The sequence below is a fragment of the Haliotis asinina genome, chromosome 3, assembly GCF_037392515.1.
Source record: "Haliotis asinina isolate JCU_RB_2024 chromosome 3, JCU_Hal_asi_v2, whole genome shotgun sequence".
NCBI classification, from domain to species: Eukaryota; Metazoa; Mollusca; class Gastropoda; order Lepetellida; family Haliotidae; genus Haliotis; species Haliotis asinina.
In genome coordinates, this window is record NC_090282.1 from 87,384,499 (window position 1) to 87,411,997 (window position 27,499).

Consider the following 27,499-nt stretch of genomic DNA (forward strand, 5'->3'; position numbering starts at 1 on the left):
ACATAATGTGGCAGAGACTCGGGTGCACGAGTCATAAATCAATTTATTTTGTTTATGGCGTATAGCCTGACAGGTGTTAAGTTCAAATTGCATGTGGTCAGTGATTGAAGTTGTCTGTTGTATATTGTATATTGTCTTTAGCAGACAGGCAGGCAGGCAGACATACAGGTGTCAATAAACCAGACATTGAGCTCTCTCTGTGTCAGAGGCCGCTTACTACAATCATCATGTTTTTGCTTATGTAACGAGTAGATTATTTACTTGTTTGTGTACACAACCAAGATTAGACAACTGCTCACGACCTCATTCTCCGAGCATGCATACTGTTTCAAGCTCCACGAACCTATTCACTGAACATGCGTTATGGGCGCAGCGCCACACAGCTGTTGAAACCAGTTTTCAACCCAGCGCTGGGGGGAATTTAGAGAATCGTTTGAACTCCGATTTCGCGGGCTTTTTCTTCATCGCGTTTTTTTTAACTTTATAGACTGAATTGGCACATTTCGTGATTTGTTTCGGTAAATGCATACCTAAAGGTATCAGAATCTGCAAAGTTGTGTTTTACGTTGCATGTGACCTTTAAAGCTAGATTACAAGCAAATGTTCTGAAAAGCACACGCATGACACCCGAATAACCTTGAGAAAATGTCACTGACAATAATGACTGATGTTTTCCTGTTAGTTCTTCAGACACCATGAAGACGTGGCTGGTGTTGCTGCTGCTGGGGACGGTGCTGGTGAACCTTCCACAGATTCAAGGACGATCACTCAGTAACTATAATTTGTGCTGTTTGGCTGTTATTAAATCTATTCACAAATGCTTAGACATCATTATGTGTTTGCGTAAATAGGGATTTAAGGCTTAAGAAAGTTCCTTCCTATGTTGACGAGAGCCTACCATTGGGCCTCCAATGTTTATCATGTTGTGGACAAATGTACTCAGATTATAAATCTGCTGAAGGGTATCGCCATACCGACTCAGGGTGCTTATACACGCAGGACGAAACTCGGCTTCATCACTTTGATCCATAGACAAAAAGCCAAAGTAAGCACCAAACCAATGCCACAAAACTGTAAAAAGGAAGTGAATGCCTCTCTTTTCTGGGATTCTGAGGGCGTAATCATAATACACAAATTTAAAGGATGGTTCCAAAATAAATGGCGCATATTACCCTGAGGAACTGCGTAGGTTGTGTGATCAGATCAGAGAAAAGCGCCGAGGTGTCCTCCTCCGAGCCAATGTTCTAGCTGACATGGCTCGACAGGCAGTGGGTGCTGCACATGACTATGGCGTTATGATCATCCCTCACGCAGTCTGTTCTCCAGATCTTGCCCCGTCTCAGTTCTTCCTCCGCAAATTTCGAGACGGATGAGGAGGTCATTACTGCCGTGGAGGAGTTTGTAGGGTCATGTTACAACAATAGTTTCAGACGACACTGAAGTGACAATAATAGTTTCAGACGACTTAAATATGCTGGAGAGACGGTGGGACTGCACTGAAGTGAAGAGAGGTTATGTTGAAAAATAAGTTCAACAATTTTCATGACAATCGTATACATATTAGTTAAGGAGGTCGGAAACTTTTGGAACACCTCTCGTGTCTTTCCTTTCAAAAAATTCATTTGGAAGCATGAACATGTGAATTAACGATATGACGAAACAATCGCTCTTGATCATTTTGTATTTCCTGAGCAAGACACCCCCACATGCACCTGACACACCCACATACACACACAAACACCTCACACACACACACACACACACACACACACACACACACGCACACACACACACACACACACCATACATATACACACACATACACAGACACCACATACACCCATATACACACACCACACATCCACACACCACCCATACGTACGCACGTACACACATAAGAAAACATGTCACCAATACAATAAATAATAAACCTCAATAAACAGGTGCAGATGAGAATGGTGAAGGGAGTGACGATAAAACCGACACTGACGCTGCCTCTCCCTCCACCGCCGATGGTAATGACGACGACGACGAGGAGGAGGAGGAGGAAGACGATGACGACGACGATGATAAAGGAGATCCGGGAAAGGGACATGGGAAACATGGACATCACGGATGGAAAAACAGAAATATGGGAAAACACGGACGGAAACATGGATGGAAAAATCACCCAGGAAATCACGGACGAAAACACGGTAACAACCTTAAAAAGTCATAACAACTACTTCTTACTTCCCCTTTGTGACTGAAATGTCGGGATGAGGTAACTGAGCCTTATTTGTGCCAGGCCATTCTTGATCCAGAAGGATAATAACATGACGAGGTGTTTTCCTCAATAATTGTTTGATTTTTCACAAGATGATCTCGAGATATGTATGATTTGACTCTAGGCAACCTGACACGCACTGTAAGAGATGTGTTGCTAAAAGTCACTTAAAAAATTATTGGCGTTGATGCCGTCTTAACCAATTCAGCTAACGCCAATATCTGATTCTGGGCTTAGCGTAAACCTTTATCCATTTCATCCTAAGCAGGCGGTCCGGAGATCCACTTTTGAGACTACCAAGATCACACAGGCTCTATGTTAGCCACAGTATCAAACAGGCTGCTTTAATATTTTACATTCCTGCATACTTCAAGCATTTTAAATGTAGATTTCAGTATAAAATTACACTCTAATTGTATTATGGAAGTCTATCTTGGAGATGTCCCCGGGTTTATTTACAGTCTAAACCTAATAAATATATTAATTAACATTGTCGGCGAAACAATCAATGGTTATTTGCTAACCTACATTATACTGCAGGTGCGATTGTATCCAGCCAAGGATGAAGTCAATGGAAACCATGAACGGTTTTAGGGTCATTTTAAATTAAGTTTTCAAATAACGTTATATACTGCAATTTATGATATACACATTTCCGGTAGTATGTGTCCCATTTTCATATGAAACTGAATATTGTGTAAGACATCTAAATGTAGCTGTTGGGTAAATTGCGGCTTGACTGACCAATACAACAGTTACTTTGGCTTGACTTGACTGTGCACACGCACCAGTTACCATGGAGACGTCAGAACATGGGTAAATCGTGACTTGACTGCGCGCATGCACAAGTTACCATTCTGGTGCTCCGCTCTTCTGGCGGTAAGAGAGTATTGTAGGTAAAACAACGATTGACTTACATGCGTATCAACCTGAGGGATGTGGTTTTAGTAATTCTGGGTATTGGCCAATCATATAAGTTCTTACAAGAAATGCTGAATATCAACAGGTGGGCACGACGACGACGATGATGATGATGAGGACGACGACGACGACGACGACGACGACGACGATGATGACGACGACGATGATAAAGGACATCCGGGAAAGGGACATGGGAAACATGGACATCACGGATGGAAAAACAGAAATATGGGAAAACACGGATGGAAACATGGATGGAAAAATCACCCAGGAAATCACGGATGGAATCACGGTAACAACCTTGAACATTAAAAAAACCAATTTGCTTCCTCTAGAGACTGAAATGCCATAATTGTTCCTGTTTTCCTGTATGTGTGATAACGTAATAAAGAACCTTAACTGGACCTTGGATAAATCGTTAGTTCAGTGGTACATGTCACCCGCTCTTCTGGAGGTACCAGAGTACTGCAGGTAGAACAAAGATAGATGCGTATTAACCTTATGGATGCGGTTGTCGCAATCTTTGGTATTGGCTTATCATATCAGTTCTTACAATAAATACTAATATCAACAGGTGGGCACGATGACGACGATGACGACGATGACGACGACGACGAGGAGGAGGAGGACGACGACGACGACGAGGATAAGGATGAGGATGAGGATGAGGAAGGACATCCGGGAAAGGGACATGGGAAACATGGACATCAGGGATGGAAAAACAGAAATATAGGATAACACGGATGGAAAAATCACCCAGGAAATCACGGACGGAATCACGGTAACAACCTTGAAAAGTCATAAAAACAATTTAGTTCTATCGAGATTGAAATGTCATGTTTGTTTCTATTTTCCGAGGAGTGGGATAATGTAATAGGGGACCTTAACTGGACCTTGGATAAAACGTTGGTTGTCTGGCACATGCCACACGCTCTTCTCGACGTACCAGAGTACCACAGTATTGTAGGTAAAGCAAAGATTGACTTGGATGTGTATCAACCTTCCGAATCTACACATGGTTGTCGTAATCCTCGGTATATCGTAGCAGTTATTCTTACAATCAATGCTAATATCAACAGGTGGACACGATGATGTTGATGATGATGATGATGACGGCGACGGTAATGATGGCGATGGCAACTAAAGATATTGAATGATAAAGAAAACGAGGCAATAATGGTTACCTTCTGTCCACTCGGTGATGTGCCCCAAATGAAATAAAAAATGTCAAGAGATTAAATGTAAAAGTGTTGATCTTTTTCATAATGCAGTGGCAAGGGGTCAAAATAGATACTTTGCGCACTAAAGCACGAAACTTTGCAATGCGCAATACTATCATAAAAATATTGCGGGTGCATATGCTGGGGGACATCATAATAAATCATATTTTTGGTGTGTGCCCGAATCTTTTTACCTATTTTCAAAACAAAATCCAGGACAGCCAAAATAAAAGAGTGCTGAAACCCAGTTTTGACAAGAACACCTGTGTGATAACTACTGTGTTTGACATTAAGGGGCAGGCCTCATCAAGGGTATCTGCCTCTTCCTGGCCAGTGCACTGCCTATCTTTTTCACTCTCTACTGTCACCACTGACCTCACACCACCTTTGTTGGTAAGCTGCTAGCCACACTGTCTGGTAAGAATGCAAAATGTTCTTCTTTGTCCCGTGATTCTTTTAGAAAAGAAGCAAAGATCATAGGTAGTCTAGTATGACGGGAAACCTTTCTACTACTGCCTTTTCTTCGCTTATTTCGTGTTGTCTCCTTCAGGCTACCTTCTTTGTAGATGCAACAAAAATCAATACAATGACAGTCCTCCAAGAGTAATGACAATTATTATGGTTATACAACTTCTTTCATTCTGTGGAGACGGTATCAGCTCTTGAAGCAGCAAGCAGACATAGACGTCATCTTCCAAAGAGTCAACAGCACCCAGAATCTCTTGCAGGCCACAGCAAGGTCCAGGTCGTCCCAGAAGCAAGACCCCTCGGAAGTGGTTTACCGCATAGAATGTGAGTGCGGTGACTCCTGTGCTGGAGAAACATCAACACCACTCTCTCCCAGGATCAAGGAACATCAGACTTCATGATCAGTTAGGAAGAATGATTCTAAATCAGCCATTGCCCACAACATGTCCAACACACTTTATTACTCAAAGGAACCACCAACGGTGGTACATGAGTTACATTATACATAGTTATGTAGAAATTACAACAGGATGGCATACACAAGGTTCAGAAATCTTGACGGTTTTTTTCAGGACATGTGTCTTAGTATTCCCAACAAGTTGCTTATATTTTGACATGTTAGGCCATTCATAAAAAACATATTCACTAATAAATGAAGAACGTTCCTTCGTCAAATAATTACATCTACATAAATAATGGAATTAATTTGTTGAGAATTACACCATGTACAAAATCTCTCTTCACGAGGTATGTTCGACCAGCGATCCTTCTCGGTTTGCAATTTGTGATTACCTGTTCTAAAACACAGTAAAGGTTTATAAATGTAATAAATACTTTTCAAAATATGGTGAATCTTTAATAATCGAATACTAACCATACCTTTCAAAAAAGATGTGTATGTTCAAAACAATGCGGGGTACCACAAATTCTTAACATATCTTGGATGTAATTTAGCCAAGGATAAGAACAGCCATGCGTACATATACTAATCATGTAGTTCAGCAGAAATGAGGCAATTTTATTGGTAGGATTAGTACATGATAGCTTGCACCAGTATGCTATAGCACGTCTATCTATTTGTATGAGTAAGGCTTCTCTCTCAAGTTCACCGGAAACCATATAGTTAGGTGTTGACATCCTCAGACCAGCTGCATGTTTTAGAGACTTCAAGTGTACACGTCCAATTAAATACTTTTGTTCTGAAAGTTTATCAAATGATCATTAAAACTCGGCTGAAAAGGATGTTTTCGCAATAGATTATCAAGCAAAAGATAAAGGTGTTAGGATCTACATCAAAACGCCGCATCCACTGTACGAAGAAAGTCGCATATCCAAACAAGTCTTCATCCTGATCCGTTACATGTTCATAAACAACATTTCTAGTGTGCAGTAAAATACTGATTTTGACACGGTGGTTTCCATGATGTGGTTCTGATTAAAATCAGACTGACGTACCTAGCATTTAATGGACATCTGACTGAAGCGTCTGCACTCACTTTTAGGTCATTCGTTTACTGTTTGATTTAGACTGAGGTGGTCACTTGTGAAAAAGGGAGGTGATGGTTCGTGATTGGGCTGTGAGTTGACTCTGTCATTTCCACACAAAAACATCCTTTACAAACTTCTCTTATTTGCCTTTTCCAGTTTTCTCCATTAACTTCATCAATTCATCAATTCAGTAAACTCTTCCAGCAAGGGATTTCCCGTCGAACAGTGCCACATACATTGTTGGAATATTAAATGTAGAATGACTATGTCCATTGTTCCTTGTATCCACCCCTACATCTTGCTTCTAAAACTCAAGCATGATTCTTGCTTGTTTTAGTCCACTTCCTATAAATCCAGCTGCACGTGTATTTTCAAACATTGCTGTTTTGTTCATGAGCTTGATCCAGAAGCAAAAGCATGGCACAAATGTGTTTGATGCTGTTGGTTTTTTTTGTATTTTGTGTTTGTTTGTTTGTTTATTTTGTTTTGTTTTTGTTTGTTTGTTTTTTGTTGTTGTTTTTTGTGTGTTTTTTTTGTTTTTGTTTTTTGTTGTTGTTTTTTTTTTGGGGGGGGGGGGTTGCTGTCATAAAACCTAACCTCCCTGAAGGGACTGACTTCTTTCACCAGGAAGGGCAGTCATATAGTCATATCTGTGCTCTGAACTGACGGCCATCGTGCGTAGATGGTGTGATCTAGAGCAAAGAACCAAGGCACAAGTTGATCCATTACCTGGATGTTCAGAGACATGTTCCTTTTGCGATGGGACCTCATAAAGATTAGTGTCATCGTCTCCATTCTAGCCAGTCTGCAAAGGATTGTTGAACATGCTGATGCAGTGAGGACACGTTTTTTCATGCGACGATTTCAGTGCGAAGACATCCAAACATGAAGGTGTAGATGTCTTCACCAAACACCTTACAACACATTTTGCTTATGCAAGAATTTGTTGGTCTTGAAACCAAGACTGGGAGCTATCCTGGATTGCAATGTTTTGTGACTGTCTTGATGATAAACCTACCATGCCTAAAAATGGCAAGACTTGTTGATTTGTTCTTAAAGAGAAGAAGGAGAGAACTTATTCGTACTGCACTCTGTTCCCGGAATCGACGACAAGCATGAAATGCACCAATAAACTCATTCTTTTCCGCGTGTTCTTTAGCTAGTAGGCCAATTAACTGCTTACTTCTCTAGAGATTATCGCAAAGAGCGCTTCAGTAAGCGAGGGCACGCTACAATAATAACATATAAACCACACAATCAACAAGTTATAAAAAAGAAACTTGCAGTTTAGAGTAAACTGTTATTAGAAGTAAACAGAGGAAAAAACAAAGTTATTTTCTGAGAGATATTCCCAATAATACTGCGAGAAATCATTACTTGAAATGTTAAATCATGTTTCAATACAAGGTACTAGACACATTTAGGTATTCCTAGGTTTCCTTGTCAAATCATAACTTAAAGGTTAATGCTTTACGAAAGAAATTGTGACAACGTACTCCTTAACACAGTAATATTCACAGCTTTTATATAATTTTCAAATCCAAATGGTACTTTTATTGAATTATAAAGGCTAAAAGAAGAACAATTAGAAAAGAAATAGTCAAACAAGTTTTATTACCAATATCAATATTATTCTTTACATAAAACAGATTATGTATAGAAGAGATTTCTAAATTTAAAAGTTCAACAATCCAAACTTTTTTCTGCACGGTTATATCGATAAAGATACATACAGATTTTTCACTCCGATGAATTAATCGTAACCAGTACGTTACAATGTTTATGTTTTGGCTGACCTGAAGGAAAATCGCTCAAGTTCACTCATTGCTACAATACATGTATATATTTGGGACACAGCGTTTAAAATCCAAAATACGTCTACAAAACTTTGCATGTGCATTTATAATATCTGGTGAGCGATGAAATACCCAAGTCTCTGAGCTACACAGAAGAATATATAAAACCTTTACATCAAATATATCAATCAAAATGTTTAATGGAAGTTTATGAAAATGACGAATACTAGTTTTAATGGAATATGACTGTCCAGTCTTGCTGTGATAATATTCATCTCTTTTTCCCTGTATTAAATTGAGAGAGGAAAGTCAAAACCAAACTAAATCATCATGGGTGATCTAAATGGACACAATCCTTCATGGGTAAGTTCAATCATTAATCAAAAAGGAACATTCAACGAGGATTTCAGGTCGTATAATGACTCCTAGTCATCGTTAGAGGCATTTCTCACAGATTCAGCTTGGTGTTATGTTTTCGCTTGTTAGCTACGCGATGACCACACATAAAAACCTTTATATGAAAACTGCAAACACTGACGTTTAAACAAGGTTTTCTTAAGCTTATCATATGTGTTTCTGACGATCGACATACTATAAAACGGTCTGACACTTATGTAATAAATCAATCTGCCCCTTCTTTAACCCGAACTAACCGTATTAGAAATTTGATGTGACAAATGTTTACAATAATGACTATCCGTCCAAGAAATGGTGTTTGTATCTAGCCAGTGCAATGATCAATGGAGGATTCTCCTGCTGGCGAGGTCAAGTTGTTTACCTACTGGCTTATCTCGTGTGACTGTGTGCGTCAGGGCAGCACCTCGCAGTCTTTGTTTACACTCCCAGAGCCCTGGTTCCATTAAGATTCACATGAAACAGTCGACGCCACGATTACTATGCACTTTGAACTTTCCAAACGTGTTTTGGTGTGACATCACGAGACTGGCATGGGTTGGAAAAAGACATTTGTTAATTGGGTCATGCCCTATATCCATGTCCTACTTTCCTGGACAGAAAGTGTGTTGTGGCAAATTGTCTTAGCTGGAGAGCCAGTGCAGAAAGGTGAATGCAACCGTGACAGCTATCTATACAAGGAAACTTGTGCGAACTGTAAATGTTAAATTAAAGACAGTGTACAGAACAGCAAACTGTTAGTCCGACCTGCAGGGCCTTGATGATATGACAAACTGTAAATCTGACTTGCAGGGCCTTGATGATATGACAAACTGTAAGTCTGACTTGCAGGGCCTTGATGATATGGCAAACTGTAAATCTGACTTGCAGGCCTTGATGATCTGACAAAATGTAAGTGTGACCTGCAGGTCTTTGATGATATGACAAACTGTATATGTGACCTGCAGCGACTTGATGATATGACAAACAGTAACTCTGACCTACAGGGCCTTAATGATATGACAAACTGTAAATCTGACCTACAGGGCCCTGATGATATGACAAACTGTATCTCTGACCTACAGGGCCCTGATGATATGAGAAGCAGTAACTCTGACCTGCGGGGCCTTGATGATATGACAAACTGTATGTCTGACCTGCAGGGCCTTGGCAATATGACAAACTGTATGTCTGATCTGCAGGGCCTTCACAATACGACAAACTGTTAGTGTGATCTGCAGGGCCTTGGTAATATAATAAACAGAAGTCTGACCTGCAAGAACTTGGTAATATGGCAAACTGTTAGTCTGATCTGCAGGGCCTTAAGAGTATGACAAACTGTATGTCTGGCCTACAAAGCCTTGGTAATATGTCAAACTATAAGCCTGACCTGCTGGGCCACGGAGCAGTGACCGGTGTGTGGGCGGCAGGACAGCAGTGAATGTTCAACGTGTGTCCACTGATAGGGGCACCACCCCTAACCTGGTTAGACCATTGTTGTTTATATGTCCGATCACAGTGTATACACACGGACATTGCATGATAGCGTCAAGCCAATATAAGTTCATAATAATATTTGTGAAGTCATCAGACTGTTTAGTTTTGTTTTTATACAAGGTAGCAAGAAGTGCATACGTACCACACTGCTGAAATATTTGTCCTCACGTTGTATTTGCACTATTGGGTCATTCCCTGTCCTAATACATGGGGTAGGCGATGGTACCGAGAGAAGTGTTTTCAAAGTTACTTTTATACTCAGAGAAAGTTTGACAGGCAGGTCGATGTCACACAATGAGAATTCCTTTACTCTAAAATCAAACATTCATTGTTCATGATCTGCCAGAAACATGGTCCATACACACACCACGTGATATTGGTGACTAGTGACCCGTGTAAATGCATACCATAGAGCTTGTGGAAGAGTTGTAGTCATTCTAGGTACATTCATACAGGACAGCGGAGTTCCTCTGTATGGGCAATGTAAGCAGAAGCAATAAGGACAACACTAGCGTCTCAAAGACCAACAGAGAGAATACAGATATGTTAGTACCAAAAACTACAAGTACATTGCATTAATGTATACAGCGAGCAGTGGAGCGGGGATACAGCAATATGACAACAGCCTATTTCAAGAGGATTACATCAACGACACAGTGAGTTACTGCATCAAGTAGCAAAAGGCAATATTTGTAGATTTCCTGCAAGGACAACAAGGACTTTGCATGCATGAAGATGGCCCTTTGACATGAGACTTAATTCCATTCTTTGTCAACCCATCAAGCCCGTATAAAGTAGCGCACGTTTCTATGTAAGAGTGCATGCTAGCACACACCTAAATATTAGGCAAAGTAGAATGTATGTCTCCTTTACCAAGATATTGAACAATGAACAGTGGTTCTAGATAGTGCGGTGGAAGGTGGTTACCTAGAAGCTAGAAATGAGAAAGTGAAGGTTTAATTCCGCGAGATGTTTCTCAGCGCATGTCAGTGTGGGTGATGAGTGAGAAACTATACAGAAGTCCTGCTTCTCGGTTGTCCACAGAAAGTCTGCATCATGTTAGTCGAATATTCTGTTATTGGAATTTAGGTAAGAACAAACTTCACACTTGACAACCATACGAGAACCTTTCTCGAAACGTGGCATCTCCCAAATAAAGTTGTTCATCCATAAAGTTTGCCCTTATTCTCAAACACTTTCAGCATTTAATAAAAAAGACTCTCTTGGTTACCAACTATAAGTCCACGTATGTCCACAGAACATTTTAACCAGCAGTGTGTACTGGTTCCAGTGGCTCTATGGCCTTGAACAAACTGTCATGGACTTTGACCCGTGATGTTAATTTCATCACTGACCGAGCACGGAACAGTTTGTTTGTTATCTTATCAGGCCACGAGAAAGGGATGTGTTGATCACCCCTCAATACTATATATAGGACAACAGTCCACAAGCACTACCATGTTACAAGAAATCGGAGAATTTCGAGGTAGGTTCTATTTGCTGAAAACGCCTTGGAAAAATGAATATTGTTTGTTGAGGTTACGCCTTGATCATATCTATCATCTGGAAATCCGAAATCAAAATGGTATTCCATAGAACTTGACTGTGACTGGCTACAAGGGCAGTTCTGATGATCTGTAAGTTAGCAACTATTAGAGTACTGACTTGGTTTAAAACATTCGTTTCTGTGCACGTTTCGTCGATGGGATTAGATGCTTCGTTTCGACACCAATACAGATGTTTAAATATATCTACCAGCTTCCTACTCTACTGATTACAGAATGAATGGAATTAAGCGACTCGATCATAAGGTTCAGTTTAACGGTGAGCGTGACGCAGCGGCGGCCATACAACATGACATCATTGACATTTTACGTAAGTGTACCCGTTAGTGCAATATGTAAACATGCTATATATCATAGGATGTGGCAGTTTAAAGATGTTTTTGTGACTTTTGTGATTTGTACACCAGCATAACGATACATTAGGCTGATTGTCAGCCATTGACTTGCTTGACCATTTTCTTGACCGTTAATTCAAACTTAACTTTACAATTATAAATGTACTTCTCGATACTAAGCTTGAAAGGTTGTGATCGTTTCCCCCAGGTGCTATATGTGGGCGGGCAGAAATTGAAGAATCCTTATGCCTTGTATAGTAAGGCTTCATTTAACTTGTGTTCATAAAATTGAACATCACATTGTTGAAATAGTTACACTCTTTATTTCGTTTTATTAAAAAAACAGGTTGGTTTTGGATAATATATACGGTTATTGATTTAAATGTCAACTGGTCGCTCTTTTGCGTGATCTTTGATACATTCGTTTTGATTTTAATCAAGTGTCAGGTTAGTTACATATGAATATTACGTCCATGCAGGTCAGACTCCAGTGACGTCTAACACATTCAACCTAGGTGACTATGGCGTGGCCGACGTGTCCATATCCATGGACCTCATACGGGCAATCATTGGTGAGTGTCTGTCAGTCTGCTGTCTGGTGAAGATCTAATTACATGCAATAATCACGGAATGACTGGTTGGAGTTATAATACTTTCACTGCCATGTTTACGATCATGGCGGCTATAGTCCGTTTGCAGTGAAAACGTACCAATGAATTTCAATTTAAACGTTAAGGTAAACCAAATAAAGTGAAATTAAGTTTGTGAATCCTCATATTTACCTTGCCAATTGATCATTCAAGTGTGTGTGTGTGTGTGTGTGTGTGTGTGTGTGTGTGTGTGTGTGTGTGTATGCCTTACGCAGTCTTCAGTGTCTGATAACAACGACACCTATCTCTTCACACATCCGTGACCTGTCATGTATCTCATGTATGAGACAGTAACGTATCCAGACATCATTGTCGGATATATAGGGGTAGTAACATTATCGAGACATCACTGTCGGATATATAGGGGACGTAATATTATCCAGCCTCCACTGTCTGATATGTAGAGGAATAACATGAGGCAGCCTCCACTGTCTGATATATAGAGGATTAACATGAGGCAGCCTCCACTGTCTGATATATAGAGGATTAACATGAGGCAGCCTCCACTGTCTGATATATAGAAGAGTAACATTATGCATCCTTCACTGTCCGATATATAGAAGAGTAACATTATGCATCCTTCACTGTCTGATATATAGAAGAGTAACATTATGCATCCTTCACTGTCTGATATATAGAAGAGTAACATTATGCATCCTTCACTGTCTGATATATAGAGGATTAACATTATGCATCCTTCACTGTCTGATATATAGAGGATTAACATTAGGCAGCCTTCACTGTCTGATGAAAATGACACCTCCCTTATCACACTCGTGACCTGTCAGAGGACCGTAGTTTGTGGGGTTCTGACAATATAATGAGACTGAATGACCATAGAAGTGATAATATCGGGCGCTCGCTCGAAGACGAGTGTATCACCTGAAAGTATACAGGAACGCGGGTCAGACCAACGGAATTGCAGCGGACATCACCATTATCGCTAATGGAGCCTTCACTTTCTACGATCTAGTGGTTTATCTTTTGATCGATTTGCTCGAAAGAAGATCTTAAAGCTACATAAATATATGCTCATTGTGCAGTCAAAACTGTGCAATCTTCTTCTCGCTCACGGCCTGTGTTAGATTACTTATATTGGTGAAATGTGTTAAGCTCATTGTTTGTGTCGCCATGGCGATCCTGCTGATATTTGGGAATTCGCTCCCTCACCCGCTCACTACTGACAGTTTTTGGTACATAAGGTTTTAGATTTGTCTGATAGTTGTTGGGTTCCTGTGCATCTTTTCCAGGGTGTTTTGTTTTCGTTTCAGGTGAAATCCGCTGCCTCCATGGTCATGATGTAGAGATCAGTGTTCTATATGAAGACACCTACAAGAATGACTACAACACTCTCTTCCACAAACTGTATGGTATGCATATACGTTGGTGATATGCTACCATTGTCACGTGATGTGTGCATGGACTATTTTCATATCAGATCATGCACAGTTTTCTATCGGTTAAAAAGTGAAAAAAAAGGTCATGTTCTATATCTAAGAGAGGGAGAGAGAGGGGGGAGGGGGAGGAAAGAAAGAAAGAGAGAGAGATGCAGTGGAATCACGTGTATTTATGTGTTTTACCTTGCAGGACCCGTGTGTGACCCCCCAAGCTACATCGGGGACGACACATGCCTCTTCACATCAGCTTGCGCCACCAACTTCTACAAGCAGTGCGTACCGTCAAAATCCATGGACATGATTTTGTGTTTCATAGCGCTGCACTGGCTCTCCAGGTAAGCCAGCATTTCATCGTTTTACACTCAAGACACATTACGTAGAATCTTTGGTCTAGGACCTAGACAACCCCCAAGAACATAGATGCATTGCTTAACCTCGGCCTCGCAATGTCTGCTCAAAGATTTACCAAAGGTTTATGAAAGTGCCAAACGTCTATGGTCTAAGATATAGCCAAACATATGGTCCATCTATCTTCTTTACATGTCAGTGCGCGTTTAAACGTTGTTGATCAGGGTCAGGGTTACGACTCTCAAGGCCTTTGTAAATCTTGATGACTGACACGTGTGGAGCATATTTTCAAACCGGACGCTCCTGGGACTATACTTTCCTGTTTTGATGTGTGCAGACTGTTTCCATACGAGTTCAGGTGAACACTTGAATTGTCTCTTGGTTGCGATGGGTGGCTCTAGCTATATAGATGGCGCAGTTTGATAGTGATTCATACACACAAGTTCATGATATGGTCGGAATCCTACAGTGGATGCTGCTGTCCTCCTATATGGATAAACATACAGCGCTACGCTCTGTTTTCAATGCGATGCGATTCAGCAATTACTTGTGTACTTTTTTCATATTTTGTCGGAATTAATTTCACTTTTTTCAAACCGTATGTGACGTAAAATACGTATATTTACGATTTTATATGGAATTGGAATGTTTTTTCCAGTGGCATTATTTGAAGTTGTCTCCCCTTTCTTCCACAGTCCAGTTGACCTCAATGGTTACGTGACCTCTAACCTATTTCTCAACACAATGGCCAGGAACGCTGCAATGAAAATCGCAGCTGATGACTGGAACGCCTTCCTTCACTGTAGGGCGCGGGAACTCAAGAAAGGTGGGGAGACTGTTGTCTGGAACTGAATTTTCACAACAATCTGAGCAGATCCCCTTCTTGGATGAATTTGTAATCTCAACGATACTCGACAAGGGGCGTGTTCTCACAACATGCTGAAAGTCTGTTGGTGAAGGCGAGAGGCCGAGAACCACAGATTGAAAGTTAAGATACGGTGTTACATTACAAACAACAATTAAATTCCATCTTGCAACGTGTCCATTATTCGGACTAGTGTCGGAAAGGTGTCGGAACACTCTGTGATGTCGTACCATAAAGACATCATCAACGAAATACACCTTTAATCAATTTGCGGTTTTAAAGTCATTCATTTATATCAAATCGAAGGTACATAGATATGAAAACTTCAAGCCATACCTCAATCCTCTGCCTACAGGCGGTCATCTTGTCTGCTCCATCCCAATTCAAGACCCCGAGTTCCTCAACGGTAACGGCGTGTCCTCCGCAGACGGTCTCTGTACAGTCTTCAATGTGATGCTGTGGACTTATTGTAGACAAGGGAAGATAACCGAGGTTTGTTGAGTGTCTGGGGTCGCTAAAAGATATCATCACACCAATATTGTTTACTTCTCAGTTTGTGGAGTATCACTACATAGTACAGTACCACTTCGACATCAAGTCCTGTTCATATTTTCCGTACAGTACCTGCCAGGTGTATATCGTATATATGTGTCCATATGTTATGTAATGAGGGTTTTACTGAGGGCCTTTACCATCGTGCAGCGGAAATGCAAGGAAATATATGAAAGCACCAAAAAGATAATTTATTATCGGGGAAAATCTCTGCTGAAATAAGACGAGGCAATTGTGCAATTCTAACTTTCTAAGAATCATGTATGTGGGTCACTATCGGTCATAAAGTGAAGTTGCCGACTGATCACAAACACATGTACAACCACGTCAAGTGTTCAGCTGGACTAAAAACGGTATGCTCTTGTGAAAGTGTGTGTGATGCGCAGTGCAATGATTTGGTTCCTGTTTCGTGATGCCTGGAAATGCCCCGCGTTTTATAACGCTTCAGCTCAAGTACATTTCTAATGTCAGATGTAGTAACCCCGATCAAAGAGTATACTGACTCGGGTGTTATTGTAACTATGAGTACAACTTGTATACTTCAGGCGGAGATGAAAAAAGCCGTATTAAAGGAATACTTCCGAACAGTTAAAGAAATCAGACAACCCTTTGACGACCTGTCATCGCCCATCATAGCAATTGGACTTAAACTGTCCCGACTTGATGTCAAGCAAATAGAATGTCAGCACAAGACAACCTGGAGGCAGAGACTCATGGAAGGTATTGTATGTCTCTCTGAAGATGTTTGTTTGTTTATTGATGAATACCACAAACACAGAATATTCCAAGTACAAATGCGTCATGGTAGTGTCTTTGATTCTAATGTCAATATCAAATTTCAGATCGCATTATTCACCTTATCAACAGTTGAATATATGTGCGCTATATCTAAACATGTTTAGATGTTTAGATTATTCACACTCTTTTCAACTACTTTTTTTTCAAATCGTAAAACTGTTCAACTTGTGAAGATGTTTGGATTGGGGAGTTAGATGGATTTTAAACGTGATTATATGCATCTGTTTGACACATTCCCAAACATGTCTTACAAGTGATTGTATTCTTGAAGAATGCATGCAGCAGACCAGCTTTAGATATGGCATGGCGTTGGATGTTTTGTCATCCCGACTTCCTCTATATCAGTGTGAATTTACGTTTACAGACGGGATAGACGACCATGAAAGGTTTGCCAATAGTATAGGCGAGATGGTTCGTGTATGGACACACGGCACAATGGAGTCTGCTCTCTCAACGACCAGAAGAGCTGCCGAGAAAGACGACCTCCTTGACGACTTCTATACTGACCTGAAGCACCATCTACTTGACTACAATCCCGAGACATTTAACAGTGAATACCTACTAGCTTATGTATTTATTGAGAAAGTATGAGGCCCATCTATGACCTGTAGGGCGTGATGTGAGGTAGCATTTGATGATACGAAAGATGCAGTCGTTTTCTTTACTAATGTCAAAATATTAGGGTGAATCATGACTGCACACCTTCTGATCCACGTGTTCCGGGCCTATGGAAACATTCTGAACGTGCTTTGAAGAAGGTGCAGGATACAATGGTTTTGATAATTTGTGTGATGTGATTGTGCTGCATGGGTCACAAATGTAGGGGTAAACCACCACTGTTGGACACAAATGTAACACGAATGAAGCAATGCCCCTTTCATGGCCAATATGGAACGCAGTTCGGACTGTCAGCGTTTCCTCTCATTCCACCGTGGACCAGTCCGTATGACAACAGGACTCTATAGGACGTCTATAGAATTAAGACAATCAGACTGTGCGTGGTTAACGTCCATAGAATGCAAGACAACAAGACCGTAAGTGGTTAACGTCCATAGAATGTAAGACAACCAGTCTATGTGTGGTTAACGTCCATAGAATGTAAGACAATCAGACTGTGAGTGGTTAACGTCCGTAGAATGCAAGACAACAAGACCGTGAGTAGTTAACGTCCATAGAATGTAAGACAACCAGTCTGTGTGTGGTTAACGTCTATAGAATGTAAGACAACAAGACCGTGAGTGGTTAAAGTCCATAGAATGTACGACAACCAGTCTGTGTGTGGTTAACGTCTATAGAATGCAAGACAACAAGACCGTGAGTGGTTAACGTCCATAGAATGTAAGACAACCAGTCTATGTGTGGTTAACGTCCATAGAATGTAAGACAACCAGTCTGTGCGTGGTTAACGTCCATAGAATGTAAGACAACCAGACTGTGAGTGGTTAACGTCCATAGAATGCAAGACAACAATACCGTGAGTGGTTAACGTCCATAGAATGTAAGACAACCAGTCTGTGTGTGGTTAACGTCCATAGAATGTAAGACAATCAGACTGTGCGTGGTTAACGTCCATAGAATGCAAGACAACAAGACCGTGAGTGGTTAACGTCCATAGAATGTAAGACAACCAGTCTATGTGTGGTTAACGTCCATAGAATGTAAGACAATCAGAATGTGAGTGGTTAACGTCCGTAGAATGCAAGACAAGACCGTGAGTGATTAACGTCCATAGAATGTAAGACAACCAGTCTGTGTGTGGTTAACGTCTATAGAATGCAAGACAACAAGACCGTGAGTGGTTAACGTCCATAGAATGTAAGACAACCAGTCTGTGTGTGGTTAACGTCTATAGAATGCAAGACAACAAGACCGTGAGTGGTTAACGTCCATAGAATGTAAGACAACCAGTCTATGTGTGGTTAACGTCTATAGAATGCAAGACAACCAGGCTGTGCGTGGTTAACGTCCATAGAATGTAAGACAATCAGACTGTGCGTGGTTAACGTCCATTATCTAGCCTCATGTAAGAATGTCGAGTTTTGATTGGTCCACGTGACTCTGATAAAATACCATGTACATCCATCACGATCCGCGAGCGGGAGTATAAAAGTCGTGTCACCCCGCTACGCCTCGGTGACGACGCGAAGTGAGAAAAGCGTGCATCGACAAGCCTTTCGTAACGTGCGGTGCATTGAGGTCAAACGATCAGCTGGTGTCAACATGGCAGCAAGTTGATTCGATACGTGTTGTTTTGTCCTGATTTAGTGAAAATATTCCGCTAGATAAATCCGTTATCACATCGTGTCGAGGGAAATACGGGGTTTTATCAGTTTCCCTCGCCTCCGGCTCCGGCTCCGGCTCCGGCTCGGGGAATACAACCTTACTCGGGACTGATAAAACCCCGTATTTCCGTCGACACGATGTGATAACTTATACTGAATGTGTGTGGTTAACGTCTATAGAATGCACGACAACCGGACTGTGTGTGCGTAACGTCCATAGAATGTAAGACAACCGTACTGTGCGTGGTTAACGTCCATAGAATTCAAAGCAAACAGTCTGTGTGTGGTTAACGTCCTTGAAATATAAGCTCCCCAGCATCGACCATCACCTTCATGGCGTTCCACAGGTGAAGATCCTGACTACAGCTGATCTTCAGTAACCCATGCTTAGGCGACTAACGGGATCGGGCTAGTGGTAAGGCTAGTTGTAATGCTAGTTGTAAGGCTAGTTGTAAGGCTAGTTGTAAGGCTAGTTGTAAGGCTAGTGGTAAGGCTAGTTGTAAGGCTAGTTGTAAGGCTAGTGGTAAGGCTAGTTGTAAGGCTAGTTGTAAGGCTAGTGGTAAGGCTAGTTGTAAGGCTAGTGGTAAGGCTAGTTGTAAGGTTAGTTGTAAGGCTAGTTGTAAGGCTAGTTGTAAGGCTAGTTGTAAGGCTAGTTGGAAGGCTAGTTGTAAGGCTAGTTGTAAGACTAGTGGTAAGGCTAGTGGTAAGGCTAGTGGTAAGGCTAGTTGTAAGGCTAGTTGTAAGGCTAGTGGTAAGGCTAGTTGTAAGGCTAGTTGTAAGGCTAGTGGTAAGGCTAGTGGTAAGGCTAGTTGTAAGGCTAGTTGTAAGGCTAGTTGTAAGACTAGTGGTAAGGCTAGTTGTAAGACTAGTTGTAAGGCTAGTTGTAAGGCTAGTGGTAAGGCTAGTGGTAAGGCTAGTGGTAAGGCTAGTGGTAAGGCTAGTTGTAAGGCTAGTTGTAAGGCTAGTGGTAAGGCTAGTTGTAAGGCTAGTGGTAAGGCTAGTTGTAAGGCTAGTTGTAATGCTAGTGGTAAGGCTAGTGGTAAGGCTAGTTGTAAGGCTAGTGGTAAGGCTAGTTGTAAGGCTAGTTGTAAGGCTAGTTGTAAGGCTAGTTGTAAGGCTAGTGGTAAGGCTAGTTGTAAGGCTAGTTGTAAGACTAGTTGTAATGCTAGTGGTAAGGCTAGTGGTAAGGCTAGTTGTAAGGCTAGTTGTAAGACTAGTTGTAAGGCTAGTTGTAAGGCTAGTTGTAAGGCTAGTGGTAAGGCTAGTTGTAATGCTAGTTGTAAGACTAGTTGTAAGGCTAGTGGTAAGGCTAGTTGTAAGGCTAGTTGTAAGACTAGTTGTAAGGCTAGTTGTAAGGCTAGTGGTAAGGCTAGTTGTAAGGCTAGTGGTAAGGCTAGTTGTAAGGCTAGTTGTAAGGCTAGTGGTAAGGCTAGTTGTAAGGCTAGTTGTAAGACTAGTTGTAAGGCTAGTTGTAAGGCTAGTTGTCATGATTGGCATCACTGTCATTGTGCCTCCAGAACGATCAGGATGCTCCTGTAGATTCATCTTAAAAAAATGTCCAATAATCTTTGCATGATATATTTCATCGCATATGCCTGAAAGCTGAAGTTAACATGTTTACAAACTGCTGCCTGATGCTGTATGGAATGAATCGGTGGTAAATGTCACATGGCAGTGTGGTATCAATGTCCCGACAGTCACAGCCATGTTGTATATCTCTTCATACACTGAGAAATAATACCTATTACCATGTTCCCCATGCGTGTTGTAATGATCTGTGTGAGTGTTAGAACGTTGTATATGCGTGTTTTACGTTTGACACGTGTTCAACCACTGTACAGGTATGTAGTAACTTTGTGCATATGTACATCAACATTGGTCATACGTGCTATAGCAAACACCATATGCGCTCAATAGCCTTACTGTAAATAGACATGCATATGAAAAATAAAACTGTAACTGATGTGCTTGTTTGTAACAGTTATTTGTTCTAAGGTTACCAGTATTTCTTCACGGCAGTGTTGTATTAAATCGAGTTATATCTTTGCAATCCGTCATGGTAATCCAACACACAAACTCTGCTGACAGGTATCGTTTCATGAAGTTTACATGTTACCATAACCTGTCATTGCATGAACACAGCTGACCTACATCCGAACTAACCTACACCCCACACCCACTTACTACACCCCACACACATTCACTACACCACACCTGCACTCACTACATCCTACACCAACCACACCCTACACCTACACCAATCCCCACCTACCGACCACACCCCACGCCCACTAACACCCCACTTCCACTACACCCCAAACCCCCACACACTACACGCAATACCTTCACCCCACACGTGCATTCGAGGCTGTGACGCACAGACTGTTCAGGTAAACGAAACACACTTAAAATATTCGCACGCTTACATGGCACAGAGTTCACGTGTTAGTTGTATGTCTTGGGACAGAGTTGTTACAGTGAGTGAGTCAGTCAGTCAGTCAGTCAGTGGTTGGGTGAGTAAGTGGCTCATTGGAAACGATGTAATCGAAAATATGACAAATAGACCTCGCAGCTGACCGACAGAGCTACTAGCATGTCACAGGAGACCAGCACATCTACCGACTACAATCACCTCACAGCTGACCAACACAGCTACCGACCGCGATTTTGAGTGTTGTCTGACTGTAATACAACTGGCATTAGGATGGTTTTCGGAATCCAACAAAGTGCAGCTGCCACGTGCAGCACACAAGTCGACTTAATGCTGACGATGATGCCACAGGACATCCCTGCGTCAACAAAAACCTGCATGTGTTCTTACAGAGAATCACTTCAGTGCTTGTTGTGTTTATACAATGTTCCCTACGACTTGTTAATTGAAGAACATTAAGCATGTGGTGTCGATGGGGTGATCAAATAATGACAAAAAGTCACGTTTTCTAACAAATACATCATATCACTTGTTTAAACTGTACACATTGATAGCTGCCTGCATTGGTACATTTGGGACTCTAAATACACATAAATATTTGAAATTTTAAGGAATATATAAGGGTTCTGAGATTAGAAGTTGATTTCATTGTGGTTTGTGCACGTGAACCACCTGACATTCTCGGGACATGGACACACGAGCTGAGTATACGGTCTGTACAACACTGTGTACAACACTTCCCCTCAAGCAAGATACCACGTCTAATGGAATGTGCTTGCAGTACACACCATGAGACACTGTCTGCTGTATGTTGTCAAGGGAACGAGTTCATGCTACTATCTTCCATTGGATAAGAGTATTCCACGAGCTAAGACAGTCATTTCTCCCAGCACAAACTACCTTCCACTGTGAAGCATTGAGTAAGCGTTAAGGCGAACGTGATCTTCGATAGAGTTTGATGCAAGATATGAGTTACGCTGTGCACACTAACATGTGATATTCCCCTGACAGTTTTGTGAGCGGGTGGTATTCCTCGACCCTTGACTAACCTCTGATGTAGCAACATGGCGCCGTTATATCATACGCTATAGCCACGTGGAGAATAGAACCCGAGTCGGCAATGTGTAGATGTAGCCACTAAGCAGCGGCCCATCAACACATGGAGAACCTCCGGCGTGACATGTTCATCCGTGTAATGCCGAGATGTTTCAAAGGAGTGTCACTCAGTGTCGATACGGGAAGGTCAAGGACATCCGACATCTCGTCAATCTCCTCGAGCTCTGATTGGACATCTTCTAACATTTCCTGGTGTTCTTCACAACTTCTGCGCAACTTTAGCTGCGCGATGTCTTGTTTGATGGTCAGAAACTGTCTCGCGAGTGTTTGATCCTGCGCGCGCATCTCTTCCTGTGACATGAAAGGGTAAATTTAAAAGTTGAGACAAGTACGAGTACACGGTGTCAAGTACATGGTTGATAGGGAATACAGTGGTGGTAACAGACTGAAAAGCATAAATTTGTGTAGGTACGTGTCAAATGCCAGTTACGTTCTAAGCAAAACAAACAATTAACCCCGCAGATCTGGAAATGCCCCTCCCTTCAGCGAGTCCTCTTAAATCAGAATCCCCCTAATACAGGGGGAATTTGTTCTAATAGATGTAACCTGAAATTTAATGACAATGACAAGCTGACTAGGACATGTATAAATTCCAGTGATTTTACGTCTGGTTACGCGGGGTATTCAGTGGATAAAAGATTGATTGTACACAGGTGTCTTAACTGGGCCAACTGACCAGCTCGTTACGTAACCACTCCAGGGCGTCGTTGATCCGCTTCTTTCTGTCGTCAGTCAACTTTCCGTCGTTTTCATTCAGTAGAACTTCTTTGGGTGGAAACTTAGGTTTCTCGATGTGTTCAGCTTGCCAGGCAAGTATACTGGCCCTGCGCGTGATCAGTTTCAACCTCGCAGTTGTCTCTTTCAACTTCGACAAAGCTGAAGAGTGATCGACGCTTCGTCGGTGATCTTCGGTAGTTTCCGTAGCATTCGCCGAATGTTCATCTCCGTCAGAATCTTCCTTGATGACCGAAAGATGGCGTCGCTTGTCTTTGGTAGTGTAACTGCTTTCGTCTTTACGTCCAACCATCATTGTCTCTATGAGTAGCCCTGGAGCGTTACGCCATCGTGAAAATACCTGAAAACATACACCAGATGGTGACGTGGACAGACAGACAGACAGACAGACGGCCATGAAACCGACACGTTCTACTTTACACTGAACATGAAATGACGTACCATCCTCTCCCCTATATAGACTCGTGCCACATCCGTGCTATATGATCCCATGCCACATCATCCGGTGTCATTTCATCCCGTGTCACATCACCATGTCTTATATCATCCCATATCACATCTTCACGTGCCATATCAGTCCGTGTCATATTATCCCATGCAAAATCATCCACTGTCAAAACATCCCATGCCATTCCATCTCGTGAAATATTATTCCATGCCATATCATCCCGTATCACATCATCCCAAGCCATATCACCCCGTGTCATACCATCCGATGAAATATCATCACGTGTCATACCATCCGATGAAATATCATCCCGTGCCATATAATCCCGTGCCACATCTTCCCATACCATACCATACCATACCATGACATATTATTCCACGTCATGCAATCCTTGTCATACCATCCCGTGTCATATCATGTCACATCCCGTGTTTTTCGGGTGAACAGTTGCCTTGCATTTGTTATGACACCGAGTGGACAGGACACTTGGGTTTCCATAGCTGCTGTACCATTACTAATTGATATTAAGTCATGTACAGACGCCCATCGACATCTACTGGTTGATTCGGGACGACACCAAGGATTTTGTGTCTTATGCAAAGAATGTTGTAATCACATTTACTACAGTTCACAATCATCCCTCCACGGACAACAGTAGCAACAAGGAGTCCCTTTGCCATTTCACCAGTGTTGCCATGATTGTATTGGAGCTTGTCCCGCGCTGTGTATGTCGCCGCTCTCATTCATAACGAGACAACGTTGTTTCATTGCCTGCCTTACAATTGTGTAGACCGATAGTCATAATACCAGTCTCTGAGTATCTGGACTGCACTACACTCTTTACAGACTGCAGTCATATAACTAAAACTTACTGAGCGCTGTGTTCAGCAAACAAACAAAGATGCTCATGGTCTGGGCAGTTGCAGTGACCTCTACTGGTTGAGGTTGAGGTCACATGTCGAATCGGACTGCATGCATGTCACATGCATGTGACGCCACACGTCTGCTGCATCGCATAGTACGTGCAACTGCCACAGCAGACAGGTAGACCTGGAGCATGACAAATACACCTCCACGTTCAACATATGTGAGGCGTGGCATATAAGAATTGTCTGTCTCTAAAGGATTGTTAACGTGTGCTTTTCTTATCCATCTCTAACCAATTTAGTGCTAATTAACTACTGGATTCCCTTGTTATCTTGTCACCGTTGTTATTGTTATTTAACATGTAAATAAATAATACTGTAAGACTATACTCTCAAACGTCGTGTCCCTCAAACTTGTCGAAACTGACATCCACAAATCCTCGCCTTAATGTCTATTTTAGGTATTCGTCCATACTAAGCACCTTGTACCAACCAGTTTTCAGTATAACTCACTTCCCCAAATGTTGAGTTTTTATTTTTGTTCAGTATAATTGTTGCACGCTTTTGGGGCCGCCAAGTCCTGCACATGGTGGGTACATCAGCCTGGAGTTTGTGTTAGCTGGGGTGGGGGCCGGGGGAACTCTCTGGGCGTCTCGTCGCAAGGATCTCAGGAAGGAGAAAATTGGGGGGAATGACGCGGATAACTCTACGCTGTGTGATTTTAATGAAAGGCGTAGAATTAGTTTTGAAACGAACGCAGTTGGACTTCATTCTTATATTGAGAGTCCCATAATGCTGGCTGTGCGCTCCAGTGACAACAAGGCTGGGGAAGCGATGGCCTGGGTTAGTGAAACGCGGTGTGTTGGGAGTTCACTCAAGCCGTGCACTTGCGACATGTTAGACAACAATGTCTTAGTTAAGGTTGAAACATCCTGGTGTCAGGTCTAGAGGGTTTCATAACCTTATGCTGTGTCAGAGGCTGTAAATGATGTCATGGAACCAGATCATACAAAGACTCAGTTGTGTTGCGAGATTTGATGTTTAATGCCAGGGTGGGCAATATTCGAGTTAAACCACAACTAGTCCTGGACCAATCAGGCTACACCAGCACGCTCCGTATCTGGTGGTTCCACCACCAGGGCGCAATGTTTAATCGTTAATTACTGTTGATTCATTCATTGCACTTACAAAACGGACCTGGAAAAAGGTTTACATAAACTCCGAGCTCAACGGTGAGATCACTGAGTTAATCACGTTGCGTGGTGCCCAGGAAACATCCAGGTGTACCTAGCCTTGTGCACGAGCACTTTGGCGACTGGTGTTAGGAATACCAGGGAATGTGTAACATTCATTGGAGACAAACCTCAGCAAATTTCCAAGTCAATATATATTATTCTCCCTGGAACGTGCACAGCTCTCATTAAGACACTAGTCGTCTCTTTCTCCCCAACGTTAGACTAAAGCTCAGTCACTGAATATATACAATTTTGATCGGAACAAACAAACCCATTTTAATTCAAATGTTCACGTAAGTATAAGTCTCACGGGGGCTCACCCACTGATATCATGGTAACCATGAAATGCAGATAGCTTGAACACGATCCCGTATCACACTATAATGTCTGACAGATATACACACACTTACACACACACTCTCTCTCACTCTCTCTCTCTCTCTCACACACACACACACACACACACACACGCACACACACACACGCACACACCTAGATCCGTCTAAGAACATTGAGCTACACGGTATGCCCGTCTAACCGCCTGGCGTCAGTCCCTGCCATGGTGTATATCTGTCAGACATTATAGTGTGATACGGGATTGTGTTCAAGCTATCTGCGTTTCATGGTTACCATTATATCAGTGGGTGAGCCCCCATGAGACTTATACTTACGTGAACACAGTACCTCTACTTATCCCCGTGTTAAACACACCTGGATCTATTACTTCTGGGAGTAATTATGGCGCTCACGTAAATCTCCCACACCTTCACAATTACATCTGACGATGATATATGATGACTCTTGCATTTGGGTATGGCATGAACCAACACCTGCTCTGGAGTCCTGTCCAGTATCGATGTACACTGGTGTTTGGTGAATATACCAACTACATACGTATTGTATTTACTAATTAAGAGTTGTTTTCTTCTTTTTCTGTGCATTTCCAGTCCTAGAATTACTAGAATCATAAGAAGCATTTAAGAACATGGTTCACGCGAACTCTATGGTAGACACTCCGGTGTCCACAGTAGCTACAGACATTCAGGTAATTCAGTAAACTAGCATCTGCATTCTACCACACGAGATATCTGTTTTGCTGTTAAATGTTTAGTTGACAACGGTTCAATGCAGTTTCCCATGCAAGATGAAATGAATGATCAGAAAGTCAGAACGCGTATTGTAGGAGTATAAGAATAACACAGTTCGCCATTTGTCGAGGTCCTCCCAATGCAACTAACATAACGTGAGTTTGACATGAGTTAATTCCCTTCGCATCTCAAGTGTGGGTTTATTCGGTGTGAGTAGGAAACTATACCCATCAAGTCAGTTGTCTGTGTTTTAGAACTGGACTAACCCTGTGCGCTAGGACAGTTTCCGTCATGAAGCCAGACAGATACTACAATCCATACACCGCAGTGATCCACATGTCAATACATTATGTCTTATTGTATTGCCAACATGTGACTAACCTTTTTAGTGTTTTTAAAGAAACTTTTAAAACTGTGCTCTTACAAAATAGCAATATCTGGATGAAACAGTGGATGACTTATACATACCTTCGCCCGGATGAAACCGCTGATGTATATTTCATCTGTCGATTATCCATCAAATATGCATGTGTTATCTGAAGGTGGTGCTCTGTCCCTTGTGATGAGACGCGGTCAGCGGAGCGGTTGAAGGCGGCACCCTATAATCCGCCTTACCTCCATTGACTATACCCTCATTGTGGTCCTAATACCCCCACCCTGACGGCTGTCAACAGTCAGATAATACTGCAGCTGGGGGCCTTCATCCGGAACCGCAGGTAACACTACCTGCGCTGCTCGG

General features: G+C 41.9%; 4 protein-coding genes across 4 annotated transcripts; 2 read left to right on the plus strand and 2 right to left on the minus strand.

Moving 5' to 3' along the window:
- The first annotated feature begins 695 nt into the window (after positions 1-695).
- LOC137279120 (sarcoplasmic reticulum histidine-rich calcium-binding protein-like) lies at positions 696-3,925 on the plus strand. The gene is made up of 4 exons (XM_067811595.1): positions 696-771; positions 1,944-2,195; positions 3,273-3,479; positions 3,762-3,925. The coding sequence occupies exons 1-4, from the start codon at positions 696-698 to the stop codon at positions 3,923-3,925; spliced, it is 699 nt and encodes a 232-aa protein (XP_067667696.1).
- A 7,905-nt stretch (positions 3,926-11,830) lies between these two features.
- LOC137279121 (uncharacterized) lies at positions 11,831-17,150 on the plus strand. Its single transcript, XM_067811597.1, has 8 exons — positions 11,831-11,924; positions 12,429-12,521; positions 13,871-13,969; positions 14,187-14,331; positions 15,040-15,170; positions 15,565-15,701; positions 16,307-16,481; positions 16,924-17,150. Exons 1-8 carry the CDS (start codon positions 11,831-11,833, stop codon positions 17,148-17,150), a joined length of 1,101 nt encoding a protein of 366 aa, XP_067667698.1.
- A 2,078-nt stretch (positions 17,151-19,228) lies between these two features.
- On the minus strand, positions 19,229-22,338 carry LOC137279122 (hepatitis A virus cellular receptor 1-like). The gene is made up of 2 exons (XM_067811598.1): positions 22,322-22,338; positions 19,229-19,898 (listed from the first exon to the last, which is right to left on the minus strand). The coding sequence occupies exons 1-2, from the start codon at positions 22,336-22,338 to the stop codon at positions 19,229-19,231; spliced, it is 687 nt and encodes a 228-aa protein (XP_067667699.1).
- LOC137277183 (protein FAM167B-like) lies at positions 21,772-27,400 on the minus strand. The gene is made up of 3 exons (XM_067808859.1): positions 27,229-27,400; positions 23,065-23,463; positions 21,772-22,679 (listed from the first exon to the last, which is right to left on the minus strand). The coding sequence occupies exons 2-3, from the start codon at positions 23,416-23,418 to the stop codon at positions 22,425-22,427; spliced, it is 609 nt and encodes a 202-aa protein (XP_067664960.1). The 5' UTR covers positions 23,419-23,463; positions 27,229-27,400; the 3' UTR covers positions 21,772-22,424.
- Positions 27,401-27,499: the final 99 nt, after the last annotated feature.

Coding starts and splice junctions, on each gene's coding strand:
- LOC137277183 (XM_067808859.1), bottom strand. CDS start 23,418: ATGATGGTTGGACGTAAAGACGAAAGCAGTTACACTACCAAAGACAAG. Junction 22,680..23,064: donor AGTGGTTACGTAACGAGCTG/GTCAGTTGGCCC, acceptor TTCATGTCACAG/GAAGAGATGCGCGCGCAGGA.
- LOC137279120 (XM_067811595.1), top strand. CDS start 696: ATGAAGACGTGGCTGGTGTTGCTGCTGCTGGGGACGGTGCTGGTGAAC. Junction 772..1,943: donor GATTCAAGGACGATCACTCA/GTAACTATAATT, acceptor CTCAATAAACAG/GTGCAGATGAGAATGGTGAA. Junction 2,196..3,272: donor AAATCACGGACGAAAACACG/GTAACAACCTTA, acceptor GAATATCAACAG/GTGGGCACGACGACGACGAT.
- LOC137279121 (XM_067811597.1), top strand. CDS start 11,831: ATGAATGGAATTAAGCGACTCGATCATAAGGTTCAGTTTAACGGTGAG. Junction 11,925..12,428: donor TGACATCATTGACATTTTAC/GTAAGTGTACCC, acceptor ACGTCCATGCAG/GTCAGACTCCAGTGACGTCT. Junction 13,970..14,186: donor TCTCTTCCACAAACTGTATG/GTATGCATATAC, acceptor TTTACCTTGCAG/GACCCGTGTGTGACCCCCCA.